The following is a 20,676-nucleotide window of genomic DNA, read 5'->3' as shown; positions in this document are numbered from 1 at the left end:
CCCCACCCAGTGCTATTTCCACCCAACCGATATTGTTTCCACTTTATTGCTAAAAACGCCTCAGATTGATGCACGTGCCTATATGGAACAAGAACTAACTAAGCTCATCAGTGCATCTATACTGGCCAGGCACTTCAGACGGACAGACAATCAGCTGGGCACAGAACTGAAAAGTAGGGAAAGACTGTGCAAGGATACATTTACAGAACTGTGTGGAATTCACTATGATGTCAAGCTACTCTCCAAAACAAAAATCTATCTTGTTAGCAGTCAATAAACACTTATTAAGCTCCTACTATGTGCCAGGCACTGTGCTAAGTGCTAGGGATATAAAGACAGGCAAAACACAGTCCTGCCCTCAAAGAGCTTATGACCTAATGGGGGAGACTACGCACAGAAGGAAGCTGAATTGGGGTGGGAGTCCACCAAGTGCTGTCTTAGTGATGCTCAGTGGCTATGTGTGCCATGGAATGCCATCATGGCTATGGTCCAATTAAATCAGTGACAGAAAGAATTGCGTGTGAATCTCATCACAGAAATTTACTGTGTGAACCTGGGCAAGTCACATAATCATTGAGGCTCAGTTTCCTCATCTGAAAAATGAAATGGGTTTGTGTTTTGTCATCTTGGCGGAAGCAGAGAACAACTCACTGATGATATTTTTTAGGAGATTAAGTCCTAGGGAGATGACTGAGGCACAGAAAAACAGAACGCTTAGGGGCGGCTAGGTGGCACAGTGGATAGAGCACAAGACCTGGAGTCAGGAGGACTTGAGTTCAAATATGACTTCAGACACTTGACACTTACTATCTGTGTGACCCTGGGTAAGTCACTTAACCTCAATTGCCTTGCCAAAAAAAAACAAACAAAACTGAATGCTTCAGGTCACTCAACTAGGAAATGCCAGAGAGGGTTTTTGGGTCCAGATCTTCCGGAATCCTAGCAATGGCTCTTGGACAGAACTTAATGATTTCAGGACCTCCATGGTTCCTTTCAACCCCAAATCTGTAATCCTATATGATCTGGGAAGCAGAACTTCAGATGACCCAAAGGGTAATAGAACAACAGGAATAAGGAAACTGTAGTATATCATCCAGGATGGACTGCAGGGAGTAGTATAAAAAGCATGATCCAGGATACGCAGGATAGAAAAGGATGGTAGCTTGAGCCAGAGGGTTACATTGAGAGATATGATATTCAAGAGGCTTGTCAACTGGACAGAACCAGGCTGTAACCTGTGGGTGGCCAGAGCTGAACAGAGCAGGCTGGCAACAGGAATTTAATTAAACAGAAGTTTAATTTCAAAGTGACGAAAAAAGGCTTGCAAGCGGAAAAATACAGGTACTGGAGCCCCACCCCTAGTGGGGGAGGGGATGGGTGGGCTGAGACAGTGTGGACAGATCTCCACTTATCCCAATGGCTCAGCACTCAGCTGTAGACCTCACAATGAAGTATAACAGCAACAATGTGACAAATTTGATTCATGGCAGGGCTTCATGACTAGAAACAATTCTGGGATTTTGCTGTGGCTGAGATCATCCAGAGGGTGAGTGCAAAGGATTGTTGTTATGCCAAGCTCAGGGCACAGCCTGTTTGCTGGTCCTGTTTGCTGGAAAACAGGGTGTCTCCTCATATCTTGAGAGGCTGATGAAATAGAAAGAATAAGGGACATGAAACATAGAAACTAAGGGAGTGCCCATCAATTGGGGAGCAAATTGTGGAATACTAGTGTACTGTAGGAAATGATGACATGGGAAGTTTCAGAGAAACCGAGAAGACCTTTAGGAACTGATGCAAAATGAAGTGAGTAGAACCAGAGAACAATTTATGCAATAACAGTGTTATAAAGAAAAATAACTTGGAGAACTCTGATTAATGCCATGGCCAACCAACGCCCTAGACCACTGAACAGGAAGCATGATACTCACCTCCTGACAGAGAGGGGATGGACTTAAGGTGCAGAATGAGATATACATTTGAGGACACTGGGGAGAGAGGTATTTCTTGTTCAGTCATTTCAGTCATGCCCGACTCTTCACGACCCTATTTGGGGTTTTCTTGCAAAGACGCTGAAGTGGTTTGCTATTTTCTTTTCCAGCTCATTTTACAGATGAGGAAACTGAGGCAAATAGGGTTAACTGATTTGCCTAGAGTCACACAGCTAATATGTATCTGAGGCCATATTTGAACTCAAGTTTTTCTGACTCCAGGGAAGGAGGAAACAAGCATTTATATAGTGCCTACTATGTGCCTGGCACTATGTTAAGCATTTTTACAAATAGTTTCTCATTGGGGGGGCAGCTAGGTGGCGCAGTGGATAGAGCACCTGCCCTGAAGTCAGAGGGACCTGAGTTCAAATCCAGCCTCAGACCAAACACTTGACACTTACTAGCTGTGTGACCCTGGGCAAGTCACTTAACCCCAATTGCCTTAAAAAATACACACACAACACACACACACACACACACAAAGAAAACACAAATAGTTTCTCATTTAATCCTCACAACAACCTGGAATGCTATTACTATCCCCATTTCACAGTTGAGGAAACTGAAGCAAACAGTGGTTAAATGATTTGCCTAAGGTCATACAGCTAGGAAGTGTCTGAGGCTAGACTTGAATTCAGTTCTTCCTGATTCCAGGCCTAGCAGTCTATCTACTGTACCACTAAATGCTTAGTCAATGCAGAAATTTTGCTTTGCATGACTATGCATATTCATTATGTGTAGTTTTGTTCATTTTTTTTGAGGGGGAGAGAATGCTTGTTTTGTGAAAAAAAAAATTAATAAAAAAATTGAGACTTGAAGTCAAGAGAGACCTGTGTTCAAATCTTGCCCTCTTGATTCTTGTAAGCTGTGTGACCATAGGCAAGTGTTCAAATCCTGTCCCTGATTCCTACAGACTGTGGACAAGTCATATAACCTCTATAAGCTTCTGTTTCCTTATCTACAAAAATTCAGTAAATATATATTGAGGATATGCTTAAATTGTGTCTTCTTGGGGGAGACAGATAACAGCTCAGTCTTCTTATATGTTACTCTGTGCTCCAGTGACACTGACCTCCCAGCTGCTGCTCCCATAAGACAGTCTATCTCAGCTCTGGGCATTTTCACTGGCTGGCACTATGCCTGCAACTCTTTTCCTCTTCATCTCTCCCTCCTGGTTTCCCTGGATTTCCGTCAAGTCACAGTAAAAATCCTATCTCTTGCAAGAAGCCTTTCCCAATCTTCTTTAATTCTTTTTAAAAATCTTTCATAAAAAAATAAATTTTAGTTTATCATTTCTGGTTCTTCCATCACCATGCATCCCCTTTCCCAGAGCTATGCCATATGGCAAATAGCATTTTTTAAGAGAAAAAAAAAGTCAGCACAACTCATTGATATTGAGAAAGTCCAAAAACATTTGCAATGTGTAACACCTGTGGATCTCCCACTTCTACAAAGGGGTAGGTTGGGGGGGTTTCTTCTCATATTTCTTCATTGCAGTCCTCCTTTTTTTTTTGGGGGGGGGAGAAGGGACAATTAGGGTTAAGTGATTTGCCCAGGGTCACATAGTAAGTGTCTGAGGCTGGATTTTTGAACTTAGGTCCTACTAACTCCAGAGCTGGTGCTCCACCCACTGCACCACCTAGCTGCCCTGTCCCAAATCTTTATAATTTTGTTACATTTACTTTTGATTTTTTTGGTGTGTTATTCTTTACATTCACATTATTTTAGTCACTGCAGATGTTGTTTTCTTGGCTTTGTTTACTTCGCTCTGCATCAGTTCATATAGATCTTTCCATGCTTCTCTGTATTCCTCGCATGCATCATTTCTTAGCATCATAGTATACCCTTACATTCATGTGCCACAATTTTTTTGGCCATCCCCCTCAGCTGATGGGAACTACTTTGTTTCCAACTCTTAGTTCTCACAAAAAGCACAGCTATAAATATTTTGAAGTATATGGAGACTCTTTTTCTTATCCCTGACTTCCTTGGGACATAAGCCCCAAGTACAAGTAATGGAGTTTCTGGTTCAAAGGCTATGGACATTTTAATCCCTTTAATTCTGATGCCTTCCCTCTGCTGATTATTTCCAATCTATCCTGTATTTATCATGTTTGTACTTAGTTGTCTGCATGTTGTCTCTCCCATTAGACTGTGAGCTCCTGGAGAACAAGGATACCTTTTTGGCTTTCTTTGTATGTGCAACAATAACACAGTATCTGGGCATATAATGGGCAGCTAGGTGGCAAAAGTGGATAGAGTACCTCATCTTCCTGAGTTTAAATATGTCCTCAGACAGTTACTAGCTGTGGAACCCTGGGCAAATCAATTAATCCTGTTTGCCTCAGTTTCCTTATCTGTAAAATGAGAAGGAAATGGCAAACCTCTCCAATATCTTTGCCAAGAAAATCCCAAAGGCTATCACAAGGACATGACTGAACAACAACAACTGGGCATATAATAGGCATTTAATGATTATTTATTGACTATTGACTAATCTATAAATTTGGAGGTAAATTCTAGAGAGTTGCCTTCAGGCTCATAGAAGTTCAGTGGCTTGCCTAGGATCACACAATGAGGAAGTGTCTGATTAGGGATTTGAACCCCAGTCTTCTACCCTCCTAGTCTGAGATTCTATCCAGATGCCACAGCCTCTCATTCTTCCAGGTGGAAGTAATGTCTATACTCTCAGAATTATTGTAAAGACCCAGTGCAATAATATATGTGAAATCCTTTCTAAAACCGAAAGCCTATGTAACTCAGATATTATTAACAGTCCCAGAGGAAGGGCTCTAATGCATTGGGTAGGTCCTCTATGAAGGATTTATGAAAAGATGTAAGAGAATTACACAGGAGAAGGATGCAGCGACTTCCATGGGATCAAAATTCATCAAAATGTGCGTCCCTGGCACATGAAGATTTACAAAATGCTTTTCTCACCTTGGCCCTAAGAGGCTGCTAGCACAAGGATTATTATCCCCATTTTACATGTTGGGGGTAAAAAAGGGGACATGACCTGCCAGAGTACTCGGGGCCTGTGAGTGGGGCTCCTGACTGCACACCAGAGGCTTTTTTATCCTGCCTTGCTGGTTGCTATTGGGGGAGCTCCAGGGACTCTGGCTCTGGGTGGCCTTATAAAGAATTTCCTCACCCCACCTCCAGCAGAGCAGCTATCCACTGTCAATACTTCATCCATCTCCCTTCCCTGTTCTTTCATTAAACTGGGTGGTTTGAGGGTGGGGAATTTAATAACCTCAAACTTCTGCCCCAAAATTGGGGGTGGAAACTGCACAGCAATATATACTGTGAAATGTCATTCGGAGGCTGGCTCTCAGGCAGAAGGGATGTATGTGGGGAAGTGAAAGTGATTGAGTATATGAATGCAATAGAGTTTGATTGTACCATGAGAAAGAAGGAATGGGACAAATTCTGAGAAATCTGGAGAATTGTATGAACTGGTGCAGAGTGAAGTGAATAGAATCAGGGGAACAATTTATTCCATGACCATAATAACTGGGAGGCGGTCGATTGGTCCCCTTCAAAAAAAACGAAGGATCAAGAATACCACCACCACCGCCACCAACGACAGAGGGGAAGGAACCCTGAAAGAACCCAGACTGAAGCAGTGACTAATAATGAAGCATATTCTTCACCTTTGGCAGAGAGTTGATGGAAAAGAGCTGTGGTTTCCGTGCTGTGCTTCAGAACCCCCTTGAGGATTTGAAAGAATTGTCCAAGGGAAGCCAGCTGTGGAAATGGATACAGCCCTGGGCCGGAAGACCTGAGTTCAAATTTGACCTCAGATACTTACTAGTTGTGTGACTCTGGGCAAGTCACTTAATTTCTGTCTGCCTCAGTTTCCTCAACTGCAAAATGGGGATTATAATAGCATCTACCTTCCAGGGGTTGTTATGAAGATCCAATGAGATAATATCTGTATAAACACTTAGCATAGCACTGACACATAGTTGTTGGTCAGTCATTTTCAGTCTTCTCCAACTTTTCATGACTCCATCTGGGGTTTTCTTGGCAAAGGTACTAGAGTGGTTTGCCATTTCCTTCTCCAGCTCATTTTACAGATGAGGAACCTGAGGCAAACAGGGTTAAGTGACTTGCTCAGGGTCACATAGCTAGTAAGTGTCTGAGGCTGGATTTGAACTCTGGTCTTCCTGACTCCAGGTCTGTTACTCTACTGTGCCATCCAGCTGCCCCAAGGGGCTATCCTAGCTGGCACATAGTAGGCACTTAATAAATACTTGTTTCCTTCTGCTACTCCTCCAAGGGGGTTCACTCTAAAAATTCTTTAATGGTGCCTTAATCAGTAAATAATTGCAGAATATTATGAGTAGTATATTAAATTACCCTGGGGGTTCACAACACATTTTGTTGTTGAAAGGGTTGTTCAAAGACCAAAAAAAATTGGGAACCACTGGATTTGAAATACAGAACCAAATGTGCATCCTCAGGCATGGCCAGTATCTTAATGTGTTTTGCTTGTTGTTCAACTATATATTTGTTATGAGGTAAGGTTTCTACTTGGAGGAAGGAAGTTGGTAAGCAGTGACAGATTTAGGAGGGGGGAAGCATCAATAAAGCATTTTAAAACAAAAAAAATGGTTGACCTAAAACTTTTGAAAAATGTCTGCTTTCCAGAAACATTTTTCTGCTGCTATAGAGATCAGCAAATAGTAGGAATATAGAAATCTTTGTTTAATATGCATGTAACAGATGTCCTCCCCCTGCTACTGAACTACTTTAACTCTGAATAATTGCAAAGCACGTTTAGTTACATTGATGTGCAATGTTTATAATAAATCGTTTAAAATGTGAAAAAAGGGAAAATAAAGATGGTGGGAAATTGTTAAATAGCCATAAAAATTCAAACTAAACATACACACACACACACACACACACACACACACACACACACACACACACACACACAGACAAATGGGAGATTTGGGTGGATGATTAATCAGTCCCCAAAGGTCCAGGAGAGAACTAGCTGCTGAGGAGGGATAGCGGTTGTTGGACTGAGGTCCCTGGCCCCTTCTTTTGTATGGGCCGTCCAACACACTCCTGGAGGAAACTACAATCTTAGTTTAGGTTGGACAATTTACTCCATTACTCTGGATCCGGGTCACCCAAGAATGGAAAGGCCTAGGATATAGTTCTTTTCAAAGGGCTTTCCACTAACATAGGACTCAATTCTTTCCTTCCCTGCAATAAGCTGGGCTGTGAATCCTGGGTCAAAGAAGTGGAAGACAATAAAAGGGATGGGGGAGGGGGAAGGGGAGAGAAGAGGAGAGAGATTTTTAGTTTTCCAGAAATGAAAACTGAGGCACAAGCTAGTGACATAATCTCAAACTCTAATGGATCCATGTGAAGATTCCCTCCCATAAGGCCATCATAGTCCATCCTACCTGACCATTCTGGGCATTCTCATTCACCTGGTCCCCCTAAAGCTCACCCAAGGGGGTCCACCCAACACGGCTTCCTTCTCTTTTAATTCTGACGTCCCTAGGACACCAGTTGATTCTGGTTCTAGCTCTCTGCCTAGCCCTTCTTCTCTTCCAGAGGAACGTTTCTCTGATGTCCTTTACACCTCTTTGTCTGCATAACTCCTTCTTGGGAATGTATTGTACCAGCTCGGCTACTTTGTGACCTTAGGAAGGTCACTTCCCATTCTTAGGGTTTCAGTTTCCTCATCTATAAAAGGTGGAAGTTGGACTTTAAAAAAAAACTAAGTCCCTTCCCGCTCAAAATCCTCGGACCCTAGGATCCCTCCCCAACCCCGCCCCAGGCAGGAGGAGAATTTCTGTCGGCAGAGGAAGTTGCTCACCTTGGTCACCTCCCCTTTAAGAGCCGCTCACCTGGACCTGGGCTCCTACCTGAGTGAGGTGACGCCGCCTTTGCAGGAAGGAGGAAGCGCCGAACATCTCCTCCTGCTGCCCCTAGCAAGGCCTCTGCTCCCACCGGGCCCTGCTACCGCCATGTCTGCCTCTGCTGTTTTCATTCTGGACATGAAGGGGAAGGTGAGAAAGGGCTGCTTTCCTAGGTGTTGGGGTGTGAGAGAGTCCTGAACAGGTAAGACCTGCGGGGGTGAGGATAAGGGTGCAGACAATCCCCAGACAAGTTCACTTCTGCTGGGCCTTAGGTCCAATCCTAGGAGCTAAGACTGCCCGCAGGGCCCAGAAGCCCCCTTCTCTGGCTGGAGGAAAGAATCTAGATGTCTTGGGTGACCAGCCTCCTGGGCCCATCACTGCCCCAGATGTCAACCAGGCTCACCTGAGGGAAAGAGAGAAGAAAGGAGAGTTCCCTGTGAAGAGAACTCTTCCTCATTCCAGCCCCGTTCCCTTGTGGGGGCCCCTCCTTCCTCCTCCCCCCCATCCCAGGTGACCAGGTAGTCACACTCTCACTCAGTTGAGATGAAAGTGCTGAGCCTGAAAAGGAAAAGGGGGTGGGGCTAGGATTGGGGAGGAACTTCACCCCCTTCCTTCTCTCCCATTGACCAGCCCTTGATCTGCCGGAACTACAAGGGGGATGTGAACATGGCAGAGATTGATCACTTCATGCCCCTGCTGATGCAGAAGGAAGAAGAGGGAGCCCTGACCCCACTGCTGACCCATGGCAGGGTGCACTTCCTGTGGATCAAACATAGCAACCTTTACTGCATCCTTCTTCCTGCCAGGACCTTGGGGAGAGGGAAGTGGGAAGGAGGGCATCATGCTAGAGCTGCCTCTGGGTTCTAAAGCCTTGCCCGTAGGCACATCTGCCTGGTTCCTTGTTCTCTGGCTTTGGAAAGGCGGACTGTGTCCTTGTCTGTCCAACCTCCCTGACCCTCTAACCCCGACCTAGGACGACTAATCTGGTGTCTTCAGACGTTTTCTCGTGGGATGCTTATAACAACAGCCCTGGGAAGAGGGCAGGGGAGGGAAGATCACCCCTATTTTACAGATAAAGAAACTAAGGCTCCTAGATATAAAATTACCTAGCCAGGACCACACAAAAGTGTCAGCGTCAGAGGAGGACAAGACTCCTTTCATTGCACCAAACCTCCTTTCCTCTCCTACCTTCACACTGGCCCTCTGTCTTTGTTTATAGGATTCAGAGTAATTTGAGGTCATCTAGTCAAACCTCCTCAATTTTACACAGAAGGGTTACTGAGGCTTGGAGAGTGTTACCCAGTAGTCAGCTGCAGATTAGGTAATCAGATCCAAGCCTTCTGATTGGTTCCAACACCCATGAGCCTGAACAGGCTCTTCTTCACCTGTCGCTAGTGGCCCAGAACTGTGAGGGGGAACAAGGATCCAAATAGGGTAGTGATTGATGGTGCCCCACGTCCCAAGACCAGTCAGAGCTAACAGTGGCTGGGATGTGCGGCAGGGACCCCAGAGCTGGGGGGCAGAGCTGGCTGTGTGCTGGGGGTGGGAGGGCTGTAGAGAATGGAGGTGGGGGGGAAGGCTGCTTTCCTGTTTCACTCCCCCACCCCACCATATTGATGCCTTTTCCTTGACCCCAGATTGGTAATAGTGGTGGCCACCACACTCAAAAATGCCAACGCTTCCCTGGTGTACTCCTTCCTCTACAAAGCTGTGGAGGTGAGAACCCTAGCCCCATTTTCTAGCCCCTGACTTTTTGACAGGAAGGGTACTGATCATTCCATCCTCCCCCCACCCATCTGCTTCCCCTCCTCAAAAGGTATTCTCTGAGTACTTCAAGGAGCTAGAGGAGGAAAGCATCCGGGACAATTTTGTCATTGTGTATGAACTGCTGGATGAGCTCATGGATTTTGGCTTTCCCCAGACCACGGACAGCAAAATCCTCCAGGAGTAAGTGGAACTGGGATGGGGGCAGCCTCCCTAGGGCCCACCAGGTCCTAGGGGCTTCAGATACAATTGTTATTTCCCCAGGACTCTAGCAGATCACAGGGCCACCTCCACTCCCCAGTCCCTAACATGCTTCATCTCTCCCTTTGCTCTTTCCATCACCATAAGGAAGGCTGATTCTAGAGGCAAGCCATGCCAAAACTGAAAGGGTCCTTTGTTGTTGGGTCATTTCAGTTATGTCTGACCCTCCGTGACCCCATTTGGGGTTTTCTTGGCAGAGATACCGGAGTGGTTTGCCATTTCCTTCTCCAGCTCATTTTACAAATGAGGAAACTGAGGCAAACAGGGTGAAGTGACCTGCCCAGGGTCACACAGCTAATACGTGTCTGAGGCTGGTATTTGAACTCAGGTTCTTCTGACTCCAGGGCTGGTGCTGTACCCATTGCGCCACCTAGCTGCCCTGCAAGGGCCCTTAGAATTCATGTTTTCCAATCTCATTTCTTTTCCACTTTCTATTTATGGGCAAGTGATTTGACCTCCCTAGGCCTTAGTTTCTTCATTTGTAAAATGGGATGATCTCTAAGATCTCTCCCAATTCTCAGCCCATGATTCTATGATTCTACCTCCTGGGGAACAGAGAGACCACCAGATGTGGTAGAACACCCTGAATCTGGAATCGGCAGGCTTGCCCTAGAGTTCTCACTTTGTCCTTTGTCAGCCATTTGACCTTGCATGAATCACTTCCCTTCTCTAAGATTATTGATTCATCTTCAGAATGAGATAATAATCATTTTACTACCCACCCCCCACAGGATTAGCTTGGGGAAAAGTGGGGGGAAAGTATAGTATGCAAACAAAAAACATGGGATTTATAGTAAGAGGGTCTTGTTCAAATCCAGCTCTACTAGTCACTACATCTGTGACTTTGGACAAGTACTAAGTACATATTAAGTGCCTACTTTAAGGCAGCTCAGTGGATAGAGTGCTGGTTCTACAGTCAGGAATATGAGCTCAAATCTAGCCCTAGATACTTAGATGTGTGACCCTGGGTAAGTCACCTTGTCTACTTCAGTATCCCCATCTGTAAAATGGGGGTATTAATAGTACCTACCTCCCAGGGTTGTTGTGAGGATCAAATGAGATAATATTGGTAACATGCTAGAGGCCTTTCCAGGTGGGAGGTAGAGAGGGGAGGTAAGAACATGGACCTAATTCCTTCCCCTTTCTTCCTCCAGGTATATCACCCAGCAGGGCAACAAATTAGAGACAGGCAAATCCCGGGTGCCCCCTACAGTCACCAATGCAGTGTCCTGGCGCTCAGAGGGTATCAAATATAAGAAGAATGAGGTTTTCATTGATGTGATTGAGTCTGTTAACCTATTGGTAAGCCCCTGGGAAGCTAAGGTTGAGGGTAGGTGCAATGGGGATTAGAATTATCACCAGTCAGAGCCCAAGAGACTGTCTGCGGGGTCAGGAATAATCAGTGGATGGAATGGGGGGCAAGGTAGTGCTCACTGCCTGTGGCAACTGCTGTCAGGGAAAGGAGATGAGAGAATTAGGGTTTGCTCTCATTCGCTCCCACTCTCCACCTCCCCTGCTGATACCTACTCCCCATTGGTTCAGGTCAACGCCAATGGGAGTGTGCTGCTGAGTGAGATTGTGGGCACCATTAAGCTGAAGGTGTTCTTGTCTGGCATGCCGGAGCTGAGATTAGGCCTCAATGACAGGGTGCTTTTTGAACTCACTGGACGTAAGTTTCTGGGGTCTGGGGTCCTCCCTAGGAATTAGCTCCTAGGCCATCCTTAGGGGGAAAGGGATAGAGGGAAGTATCATAGGCATCCCTTCAGCAGCTCTTCACTAGGCAAAGATTTTCACTAGGATGGCTACCATGGTTCGAAAGGTCTAGAGAATGAGGGAGGGGCAAATGGAAGTAGCCCTGGGTTGGAGGTACTCTGAGGATTTGGGTGGCATGACCTTGGAGGGTGACCCTATAGAAAGTTGGGAAGCTCTGGCAGGGAATGTCAGCCTTTGGGGTGACTAGGGGTGTTAGAGTCATGAAAGGTGTGAAGAAGCCACAGTGGTGTGGTAGAGATATCCTTGGATTTGAAGTCAAAAGGCCTGCCTGGGTCCAAGTCTTGGGTCTTCTGTTTAGTAGCCATGTGAACTTGGACAAATCATTTCTTTTCTGAGTCTCAGTTGCTTCACTTGTAAAATAAAGAATTTAGACTATATGAACTTTTAACATATTGCATCATTGAAATAAAAGCTGGAAAGAACCTTAGATCATATCTAGCTCAGGGATTACTAACATGGGGTCTGTAAACTTGTCTTTTTAAAAAAATATTCTGATTATTCATAAAGATATTCCAATATAATTTGTTTCCTTGTAACCTTGTGTTTTGTTTTACACATTTAGTTGAGTCTTTTTATTTTTGGTTAGGCAATGGGATTAAATGACTTGCCTAGGGTCACACAGCTAGTGTCAAGTGTCTGAGGCCAAATTTGAACTCAGGTCCTCCTTCCTCCAGGGCTGGTGCTCTATCCACCTAGCTGCCCCCTGTTTTATACATTTAAAGACATTATTTTGAGGAGTTTGTAGCCTTTCCCAGTCTGCCAAAGGGGTCTATGACACACAAAAAGAGTTAAGAAACCCTGATCCAATCCAACTTCCTCATTTTACAGATGGGGAAACTGAGGCTCTGATAAGTAAAGTGATTTGTCCAGGGTCACTTTGATCAGACTGGAGACTTGAACCCAGGTCCAGGTAGTATGTTCCAACTAAAACAATAGTTCCCTCTTCTCTGAGTTTCAGGCAACAAAAACAAGTCTGTCGAATTGGAAGATGTTAAATTCCATCAGTGTGTAAGGCTCTCCAGATTTGACAATGATCGAACCATCTCCTTCATCCCGCCCGATGGTGACTTTGAGCTCATGTCTTATCGGCTCAACACCCAGGTGAGTAGGCTCTGGCCCCAGCCCTAATGTTTTTTTGGAGGTATTGCCTGATGCCATGGCCTAAGGGTGAGCCTTTGGGACTCTTTCTCCCCACAGGTAAAACCATTGATCTGGATTGAGTCTGTCATTGAGAAGTTCTCACACAGCCGAGTAGAAATTATGGTTAAGGTATGTAGGGCCTTGGACTTCCTCTGCCCATCTTCTACCCCTGATCATTGTTCCCGTAACATGTTTAATGGAATACAATCCAAAAAGATCTCTCTAGGCTAGAACAGGATATATCTCAGAAGATGAAATGTACCAGGGATTAATGTAAAATCCTGCAGTTGGGTCCAAAAAATCAACTGGTAGAGGGATGCTTAGATAACAATTCCTGTGAAAAAGACAGACATATTAGTGAACCACAGCCTTACTGAATTGACAGTGTGTCATGGAAGAAGAAGGAGAAGGAGAATTAGGCTTCATTAAAAGAGGTTTAAGGTTCAAAATGTGAGAGGTGTTGCTTCCACTCTCCTCTGCTCTGGTCAGGCCACATCTGAAGCTTGTGACTGACATTCAGAAGTAAATGCATTTTAGGAAATATGAAATTGGGTCGAATCCACAGAGGAGGAGAACCTTGGTGGTGAGGGGACTAGAGATCAATCACATCATTACTAGGGTCCATTGAAAGAACTAGAGAATATTAACTTGGAAAAGAGAAGACATGGAGGGAGGGAGGGGATATAAAAATTATTGTCTTCAAATATCTGAGGAACTGTCTGAGGGAAGAAGTATTGACTTGCTGTGCTCCACCTCTGAGGGAAGAATGAGAAGGATGAATGGATGCTGCAGTGAACCACTCTGTGGTTCCACACTAGGAGAAACTCTTCCAATGAGAGCTGTCCAAAAGTAGAATGAAATCTTTTAGGAGGCAGTAGGTTCTCCATTACTAGAAGTCTTCAAGTAGGGAGTTAGATGGCCACTTATTGAGGGAATTGAGGGGATTCGTGCTTGGAGCACTCTCCTAATCCTGGGCTTTTGTGGGAGAAGGTTACCTGGAGGGTGTCGGGCTTGACCTGGGTCCTGAGGGACAGGGTGAGTTTGGCTTGGGGGAAGGATGGGAGAGGTAGGGAGCAAAATTGCAAAGACAGGGATGACATTATAAGATCATGTATGTAAAGTGCTTTGCAGACCTTAAGGCACTATATAAATGCTGGTTATCCTCATCATCTCAGTGAGGACATTTGCTTGGCTGGAGTATGATGGGTGGAGGAGAGGCGAAGTGGGGCCAGGACGGGTACTGGGAAGATGGGAGAGATGATCAATATAGAAAAAGGATGTAGAGGGGGCAGCTAGGTGGCGCAGTGGATACAGCACTGGCCCTAAAGTCAGGAGGACCTGAGTTCAAACCTGGCCTCAGACCAAACACTTGACACTTACTAGCTGTGTGACCCTAGGCAAGTCACTTAACCCCAATTGCCCAAAAACAAAAAACAAACAAACAAAAAAAAAAAGAAAAAAAGGAAAAGGATGTAGAAACCAATGTGGAAACATCCAAGTCTGATGAGTCTCGGCTTCTCTCCCTACCTCTGCCAGGCTAAGGGCCAGTTTAAGAAGCAGTCAGTAGCCAACAGCGTGGAGATTGCTGTCCCAGTGCCCAGTGATGCAGATTCTCCTCGATTCAAAACCAGTGTGGGCAGTGCCAAGTACCTGCCGGAGAAAAATGTGGTTATCTGGAACATCAAGTCCTTTCCTGTGAGAGATGGAGGAGCAGGTGGTGGGTGGTGTCAAGGGGCAGTGGGAGGGGAACAGCAGGGGTCCAGGGAAAGGCAGAAGGGGCCTGGTTGGTTAGGTACTGTAGGGAAGGGGCTGGACCCTGAGGAGGGGAGAGCTAGGAGCATGAAATGGACCTCCTGGGGCTCATTCAGCCAGCCAAGTGAAGTGACAAGAGAGCTTAGGGCTTGGTGTCAGGGGAGACCGAGGTAGAAATCCCAGCTCTGCTATTTTCTATCAGTGTGACCTTGAACAAACCCTCTATAAACTCTGTGGGCCTCAATGGCGGGATTGGAATGAAAGCTCTCTTGGGGGTCTGGTCTGGTGCTAAAATCTATATTCTATCCAGTAGCCCAGGAGGGATCCCTTAGGGCACATCCCACCCTTCCTTCTTCCTGTTGCTTGTCTACCTTCCTCACCATCCCTTTGACCTTGCAGGGAGGAAAGGAGTACCTAATGAGAGCACACTTTGGCTTACCCAGTGTGGATAAAGAGGAGGTGGAAGGTCGGCCTCCCATCTCTGTCAAATTTGAGATTCCTTATTTCACTGTCTCTGGGATTCAGGTAAAAGGGGGTGGGGTTTGGGAAGGGGGAAGAGGGAAAGATGAGCCCAGGGCAATTACTTGAGAGGTTCCCTTCATTCATTCACTACACAAAAAATACAGAATACTGGGCTGGGTGCTGGGGTGGAGGTGAGGGGCTATAAAGGGTCAATCCCTGCTCTCCCTGGGCTTAGGTACCCGGTCAGATAAATAGGACGTTGGGTATTACTTGTTTTAAGGCACTGAAAGGGTGCAAACATACTGTATGAGCACAGGATAGTGGAAAGAGCACCAAAGCCCTGGTTTTAGTCTGTGTGTGACTTTGCTCATATCACTTGAATTCTGGGCCACAATTACTTCATCTGTGAAATGGGGCTAGATGAGATCAGGGGGTCCTAACCCTTTCTGGGTCATGGACCTTCTAGGCTTACTGACCACTTCTCATGATAATGCTTTAAAATTCATAAAATTAAATACACAGGATTGATTACAAAGGAATAATAATAATAGCTAGCATTTATATAGCAACTAAAACTTTGCAAAGTGTTTAACAAATGTCAGGCAGCTAGATAGAGCTGATAGAGCACTAGGCTTGGAATTACAAAGACTCATTCATCTTCCTGGGTTCAAATCTAGCCTCAGACACTTATTAGCTGTGTGACCCTGGGCAAGTCACTTAACCCAGTTTGCCTAGTTTCCTCATCTGTAAAATGAGCTGCAGAAGGAAATGGCAAGGGGGCAGCTAGGTGGCGCAGTGGATAGAGCACCAGCCCTGGATTCAGGAGGACCTGAGTTCAAATCCGGCCTCAGACACATAACACTTAACTGGCTGTGTGACCTTGGGCAAGTCACCTAACCCCATTGCCTAAAAAAAAAAAAAAAAAGAAGGAAATGGCAAACCCTTCCAGTATTCTTGCCATGAAAATCCCAAATATGGTCATGAAAAGCTAGACAAAACTCAACAACAACCAACAGATATTATCTCATTTGATCTACACAACACCCTGGGAGATAGATGGATAGATATTCCGGGGCTAATGAAGGCTAAGTGACTTGTCCAGGGCCAGGCAGCTAATGTCTAAGACTAAATCTGAACTCAGGGACTCCAAGGCCCAGTGCTCTGTGCACTATGGTGCCACCTAGCTGACAAAGGGAAACAATTATATTAAAATCATTATCAAAATTTGTTTAAAAAATACAAACCTCTGGACTTTCTGGCTGTATCATTCTGTGATTTTGTGTGAGAGAGAAGGTAGTTATTGGTCAGAGAGATCAAGGAAAACTTCCTGGTGGAGCTGGCCATTGAACCAGGAATTACAAGATGGGAAGAAACTTAATAGGCACAAACAACATTGTGAATAAAGAAAGATAAGAGGTGGGAAGGCACCATTTGTCTTCAGAGGCAGAGTGTGGTCTAGTCTGCCTGGAGCACAGAACACTTGGAGTAAGAAGAAAGACACCTGGAGAGGAGGGGGCATGGCACCAGAACGCTGAAGGCCTTAACCCTCCAGCAGAGAGGAGTTTGATCCATGGGGAATAGGGAGGCATACGACTGGACTTATGTGAAAGATTATTCTGGCCATGACATGAAGAATGGTTCGGAGGCAGGAATACATGTGTGATTGGATATATTGTGGCTGGAGAAGTAGTTATGCCCACTGAAACAATTTTTCCTGGTATCTTACAGGTCCGGTACATGAAGATCATTGAGAAGAGTGGGTACCAGGCCCTTCCCTGGGTTCGGTACATCACCCAGAGTGGGGGTAAGAGCCCAGACTAGGGGGTAATAAGTGATTAGGGGTATGATAGATTCAGCCCCTGGCTAGGTCTGGGCTTCTCTTCTCGGAGTTCAGTGCTACTTTCCCTGTCTTCATAGACTAAGGATATTGGGGAGTACTAAGAATATTGGGGGATAGGAAGGGAGGAGAAGAGGGAGGAAATGAGGTGTTCCCATCCCTACTTCAAATCACCACTCTAAGGCAACTGTCCCCTCTCCTTTTAGATTATCAGCTTCGGACCAGCTAGAAAAGAAAGAGACCTTGGAGCAGCAGAGGCTGACATCTTACCCTGTGGACCCTCCTGCCCAAAGTTTTGTTTTAAAGAGTGTATTTTTTTGTGAGAGTGAATGGCCCCTGTTCTTATATCTATTTGAGAGGCATCCATCCCATCTGTGACTGTGAATGGGAGGCAATCCTGTCTGTGTGTTTAGGGGGCAGCTTTGGCCCTCATCTGTTTGAGGGGCGCCTGTGGTCCCTGTTTGTGAAGTCTGCCTAGTCTGTATTTGGGAGGGTGGGCATTCGTGGCCCTTGTTGTGAGTCTCAGCCCCTTCATTATCCCCACTTCTGATCTGGGGGCCCAAGCCTGGGGGCAACCTCAAGTAGCTGGAGCCTCTTAGGTGGGATTTTCTCTTACTGGAGAAGGTTGGGGGCAGGGGAAACAGGGGTCTCCTTAGAGCTCTCTCCTTCCAATTTTTATATGAAGTAAAGGTGGGGGAACTGATTTACCCCCACCCCTCCCCCCACTGCCTCAGTGCCTTGTCAGGAGAGCCTGTTGTGCCTTTAACCCCCTGAATTTTCCACCCTCCTGCATTCTGAGAGTGGGTTCTTTGTTTCTCCTCCCTATCTAGTTATTAGGATTTAAGATTAAAGAAAGTTGAGACCTGATCAACCCATTGTAGTGAGTAATCTGATTTTGCTTCACCTTTGAGAGGCAAAGGAGCAGGAGAAAGAGGGTGGCAGGGTCCTGGGGCTGACCTGGTAAGAGGAGGCAAGGACGTTGTAAAGGCAGATAGAACACTGTTCTCTCGGGGTGGGATGGTCCGAAGTAGGGGACCTATAATGGGGTGGTTAGGGTCCTCCATCTAGATCCTAGGACGTTGGTTTCTGAGTTATGGTATCATTGTATGTGAGGGTGAATGCGTAAGTCTTTAGTGTGGATATTGCTGGGGCACGAGGAAGGGTTCGGAGTCGCTGTCTTTCTGCAGGAAGCAGCAGAATTGGGGGAGGGTCTTGTATTCCAGCTTGGTTGGGATGGGGATGGAGTGCGGTCCTGGTTCCAGCTGTGTCAGAATGAGGGGTGACACTCGTCGCTGTCCGGACCCCTGGGCGAGAAGAGGACCAGCTCTGACCCTGACCCGGCTGCTGCTCCCTCAGTCAGTTACCTCGGGAGCCTCTTTCCCGCCTGCCTCTGGCATTTGAAACTGAAAACCCCGCCATTACCGGTACCCGGCCGGTCGCCTCCAGCCGACCAATCAGGAGCGACGCTGTGTGCCTCTGCTTGCGAAGGCGCCCCGGAGACGCGTCACCATTGGTCGGGATGGAGAACAAGGCGGGGTCTCGCAGGGTCGGGAGCCGGGCAAAGGGGACCGATACAAAGTGTCAATTCGTAAGAAAACAAATACTCCGCGTACTGAGCGGCCCACGTGGGGGCGGCGGCTCCACCTCCTCACGTCCTCGCCACTGCGGCCGCTGCGGCCAGAGCTCAGAGTGAACCCCGCCCGCTCAGAAGGAGGAGGGAGGGTGAGTTGGGGGGGAGACCCCAGGGGAGCCCAGCCCCCAAGGGGCGGGGGCCGGGCAGGGCTGCGGAGGCGGAGGAGCCTTAGGAAAAGGAGTAGGATTGGGCCTCCAGTCTGCCCTCCCAGCCCCCTCTCTAGATCCCGGCTGACAGGTGGGAGGAGCCCGCTGGGGAGGGGTCCGGGTTTGGTTGCAGGCCGCCGGCTTTAGACCGAGACGCCGGTGCAGCTGAGCCTGGGTCGGGCAGGCTCGAGGGGACGGCGGTCTGGCTCCCCCCTGCGCTGCTTCTGAACCTCTCCAGGCGCCGGGGGCCCACCGCTCGCCTCCCGAGCCTGGGAGGCTGGGCTGGGCTGGGCTAGGCTAGGCTGAGCAGAGGGGCCACACTGCTGCCGGGAAAGGCCGTGGCACTGTACTCCCGGCCTGACCCCGCTCCGCGCTTACTCTCTCCTGTTGGATCCAGGCTGCCAGGCCTGTAGGTCGGAGATGTTGCTAGAGGAGATAAGCGCCGGGGACCGGCTCAGCGGGGCTGCCGCCCGGGGAGATGTGAACGAGGTGCGGCGCCTCCTTCACCAGGAATTCGTGCATCCCGACTCCCTGAACCGCTTCGGCAAGACCGCCCTGCAGGTGGGTCTCTGTTCAGAGAGGACCAAGGGGGAGGATGCGGCGGCTGCTTAAGGAAGACTGCTTGGTGGCCTGGCATGGGGGTGAGTGTGGGAGGGAAGGGGGAACTCACCTCACCATCCTGGTCTTCCTTCTATTCCTCCCTTTTAGGCCTGGATGCGCAGAGCCTCTCTACTCTTTCTTTTGCCCGAATCCAACACCTCTCCTTTTGTCTCGATTCCTTAGGTCATGATGTTCGGGAGCTCGCCCGTAGCTCTGGAGCTGCTAAAGCAGGGAGCCAGCCCCAACGTCCAGGACGGGTCGGGCACCTCCCCGGCCCACGACGCAGCGCGCACAGGGTTCCTGGACACTCTTCGGGTCCTGGTAGAACACGGCGCTGACGTGAACGTGCCCGACGGCTCCGGGGCGCTGCCTATCCACCTGGCTGTGAGGGAGGGTCACGCTGCTGTGGTCAGCTTCCTGGCCGGGGAATCCGACCTGCAGCACAGGGATGCCGGGGGCCTCACGCCCCTTGAGCTAGCTCGGCAATGTGGAGCCGGGCAGTTGGGGCGGATCTTGGAGAGGCACCTCCCTACTCCATCGTTGTGAATGTGGGGGCCCTTCAGCAGCCAGGACAACTGGATGCCACTTGGCACTGGTGGGACCAGCCCCAGGAAGCCCCGAAACAGAGAATAGGGTAGGGTTGGGGGAAGGTCTGTGTCTCTGGGAGGATGAGAATGGATAATTCTCTTCCTATTTCGTGCCCACCCGAGTGCTGAAGGTCTATCTCCTCCCCGCCCCCACCCCTACCCCGAGTTATGGTTTGTTGGTGTTTATTTGTGTGGTTATTTTTCCTCTTCGGTGTGATGTGAAACTTGGGGGAGGGCAAGGGCTGCAGAGAGCCAACTGAGCAAGCAGACAGTCTAGGACTCTTGGCCCTAGCCCAGCTCCTGGATACGGCGGGGAAGGTGGCCTGATCAACGGTTCAGTTCTGCCCCTCTAGCCCCTGCCCCTTCCCTTCAGGCTGGCACTGCTCACGGGAGCGCTGGGCCTTTTTTGATGATCTAGGGCAATGCCCTGGCTCTCTCTATCCCCAGCCCGGTCTAAAGTGGTTGGAGGCTCCTTTTTCCTCCCACATTTCACCCCACCCCCCACCCCAACACCTCAAGGGATTTCTAGGTTCCCAGAAGCAGCTATATTTTGGCAAAGTCACTTCAGGGGTGCTGTAGGGAAGAGAAGGGCACTACTTCCTTTTGCAAACCCAGGAACACAATTTAATTTTGGGGGATCAAAATGAGAGAATGGTGGCGGGGGAGTGTTCCGTTTTCTTTCGTTGAAGGCCTCTTTCCAGCCTCTTGTACAGAGTTTTTAAAAGATTCTATTTATTATGCTTTCTGAAGAATGTTGTGTGGTAATTTAATGTTTTTAACCATTAAATTAATATTGAACATTCCTTGACGGACTAGTTTCTGCCGCATGTTTTTTCTTGGTGGGAGGT

General features: G+C 47.5%; 2 protein-coding genes and 1 long non-coding RNA gene across 5 annotated transcripts; 2 read left to right on the top strand and 1 right to left on the bottom strand.

Moving 5' to 3' along the window:
- Positions 1 to 1,278: 1,278 nt before the first annotated feature.
- LOC144457068 (uncharacterized) lies at positions 1,279 to 14,427 on the bottom strand. The gene is made up of 3 exons (XR_013486387.1): positions 14,339 to 14,427; positions 7,880 to 8,276; positions 1,279 to 1,644 (listed from the first exon to the last, which is right to left on the bottom strand). It is a non-coding gene; the product is annotated as an uncharacterized LOC144457068 (long non-coding RNA).
- On the top strand, positions 7,940 to 17,729 carry AP1M2 (adaptor related protein complex 1 subunit mu 2). 2 transcript variants are annotated; one of them, XM_020994897.2, is made up of 12 exons: positions 7,940 to 8,023; positions 8,504 to 8,660; positions 9,522 to 9,589; positions 9,690 to 9,820; positions 11,053 to 11,200; positions 11,441 to 11,567; positions 12,630 to 12,772; positions 12,869 to 12,940; positions 14,348 to 14,506; positions 14,963 to 15,088; positions 16,754 to 16,829; positions 17,069 to 17,729. In XM_020994897.2, the coding sequence occupies exons 1-12, from the start codon at positions 7,982 to 7,984 to the stop codon at positions 17,089 to 17,091; spliced, it is 1,272 nt and encodes a 423-aa protein (XP_020850556.1). In that variant the 5' UTR covers positions 7,940 to 7,981; the 3' UTR covers positions 17,092 to 17,729. The 2 variants fall into 2 exon arrangements, with proteins under 2 accessions (XP_020850556.1, XP_020850555.1); XM_020994896.2 differs by having other exon boundaries at positions 12,624 to 12,772.
- Positions 17,730 to 18,436: 707 nt separating this feature from the next.
- Positions 18,437 to 20,636, top strand: CDKN2D (cyclin dependent kinase inhibitor 2D). Of its 2 annotated transcripts, none has more exons than XM_020994898.2 (3): positions 18,437 to 18,584; positions 19,039 to 19,202; positions 19,425 to 20,636. In XM_020994898.2, exons 2-3 carry the CDS (start codon positions 19,062 to 19,064, stop codon positions 19,785 to 19,787), a joined length of 504 nt encoding a protein of 167 aa, XP_020850557.1. In that variant the 5' UTR covers positions 18,437 to 18,584; positions 19,039 to 19,061; the 3' UTR covers positions 19,788 to 20,636. The 2 variants fall into 2 exon arrangements, with proteins under 2 accessions (XP_020850557.1, XP_020850558.1); XM_020994899.2 differs by lacking the exon at positions 18,437 to 18,584 and adding an exon at positions 18,641 to 18,732.
- The last annotated feature ends 40 nt before the right edge of the window (positions 20,637 to 20,676 follow it).

Source organism: Phascolarctos cinereus, unplaced genomic scaffold (genome assembly GCF_003287225.1).
Source record: "Phascolarctos cinereus isolate Bilbo 61053 unplaced genomic scaffold, phaCin_HiC Scaffold_4;HRSCAF=312, whole genome shotgun sequence".
Lineage (NCBI taxonomy): Eukaryota > Metazoa > Chordata > Mammalia > Diprotodontia > Phascolarctidae > Phascolarctos > Phascolarctos cinereus.
Note: the sequence above shows the minus strand (reverse complement) of the source record. Positions and strands in the feature narration are given on the sequence as shown.

Bases quoted from the DNA above. Each gene is read 5' to 3' on its own strand.
- AP1M2 (XM_020994896.2), top strand. From the start codon at position 7,982: ATGTCTGCCTCTGCTGTTTTCATTCTGGACATGAAGGGGAAG. The intron at 11,568-12,623 runs GTAAGTTTCTGG...CTCTTCTCTGAG, and splicing joins GCTTTTTGAACTCACTGGAC to TTTCAGGCAACAAAAACAAG. The intron at 16,830-17,068 runs GTAAGAGCCCAG...CTCTCCTTTTAG, and splicing joins GTACATCACCCAGAGTGGGG to ATTATCAGCTTCGGACCAGC.
- CDKN2D (XM_020994898.2), top strand. From the start codon at position 19,062: ATGTTGCTAGAGGAGATAAGCGCCGGGGACCGGCTCAGCGGGGCTGCC. The intron at 19,203-19,424 runs GTGGGTCTCTGT...TCGATTCCTTAG, and splicing joins TCGGCAAGACCGCCCTGCAG to GTCATGATGTTCGGGAGCTC.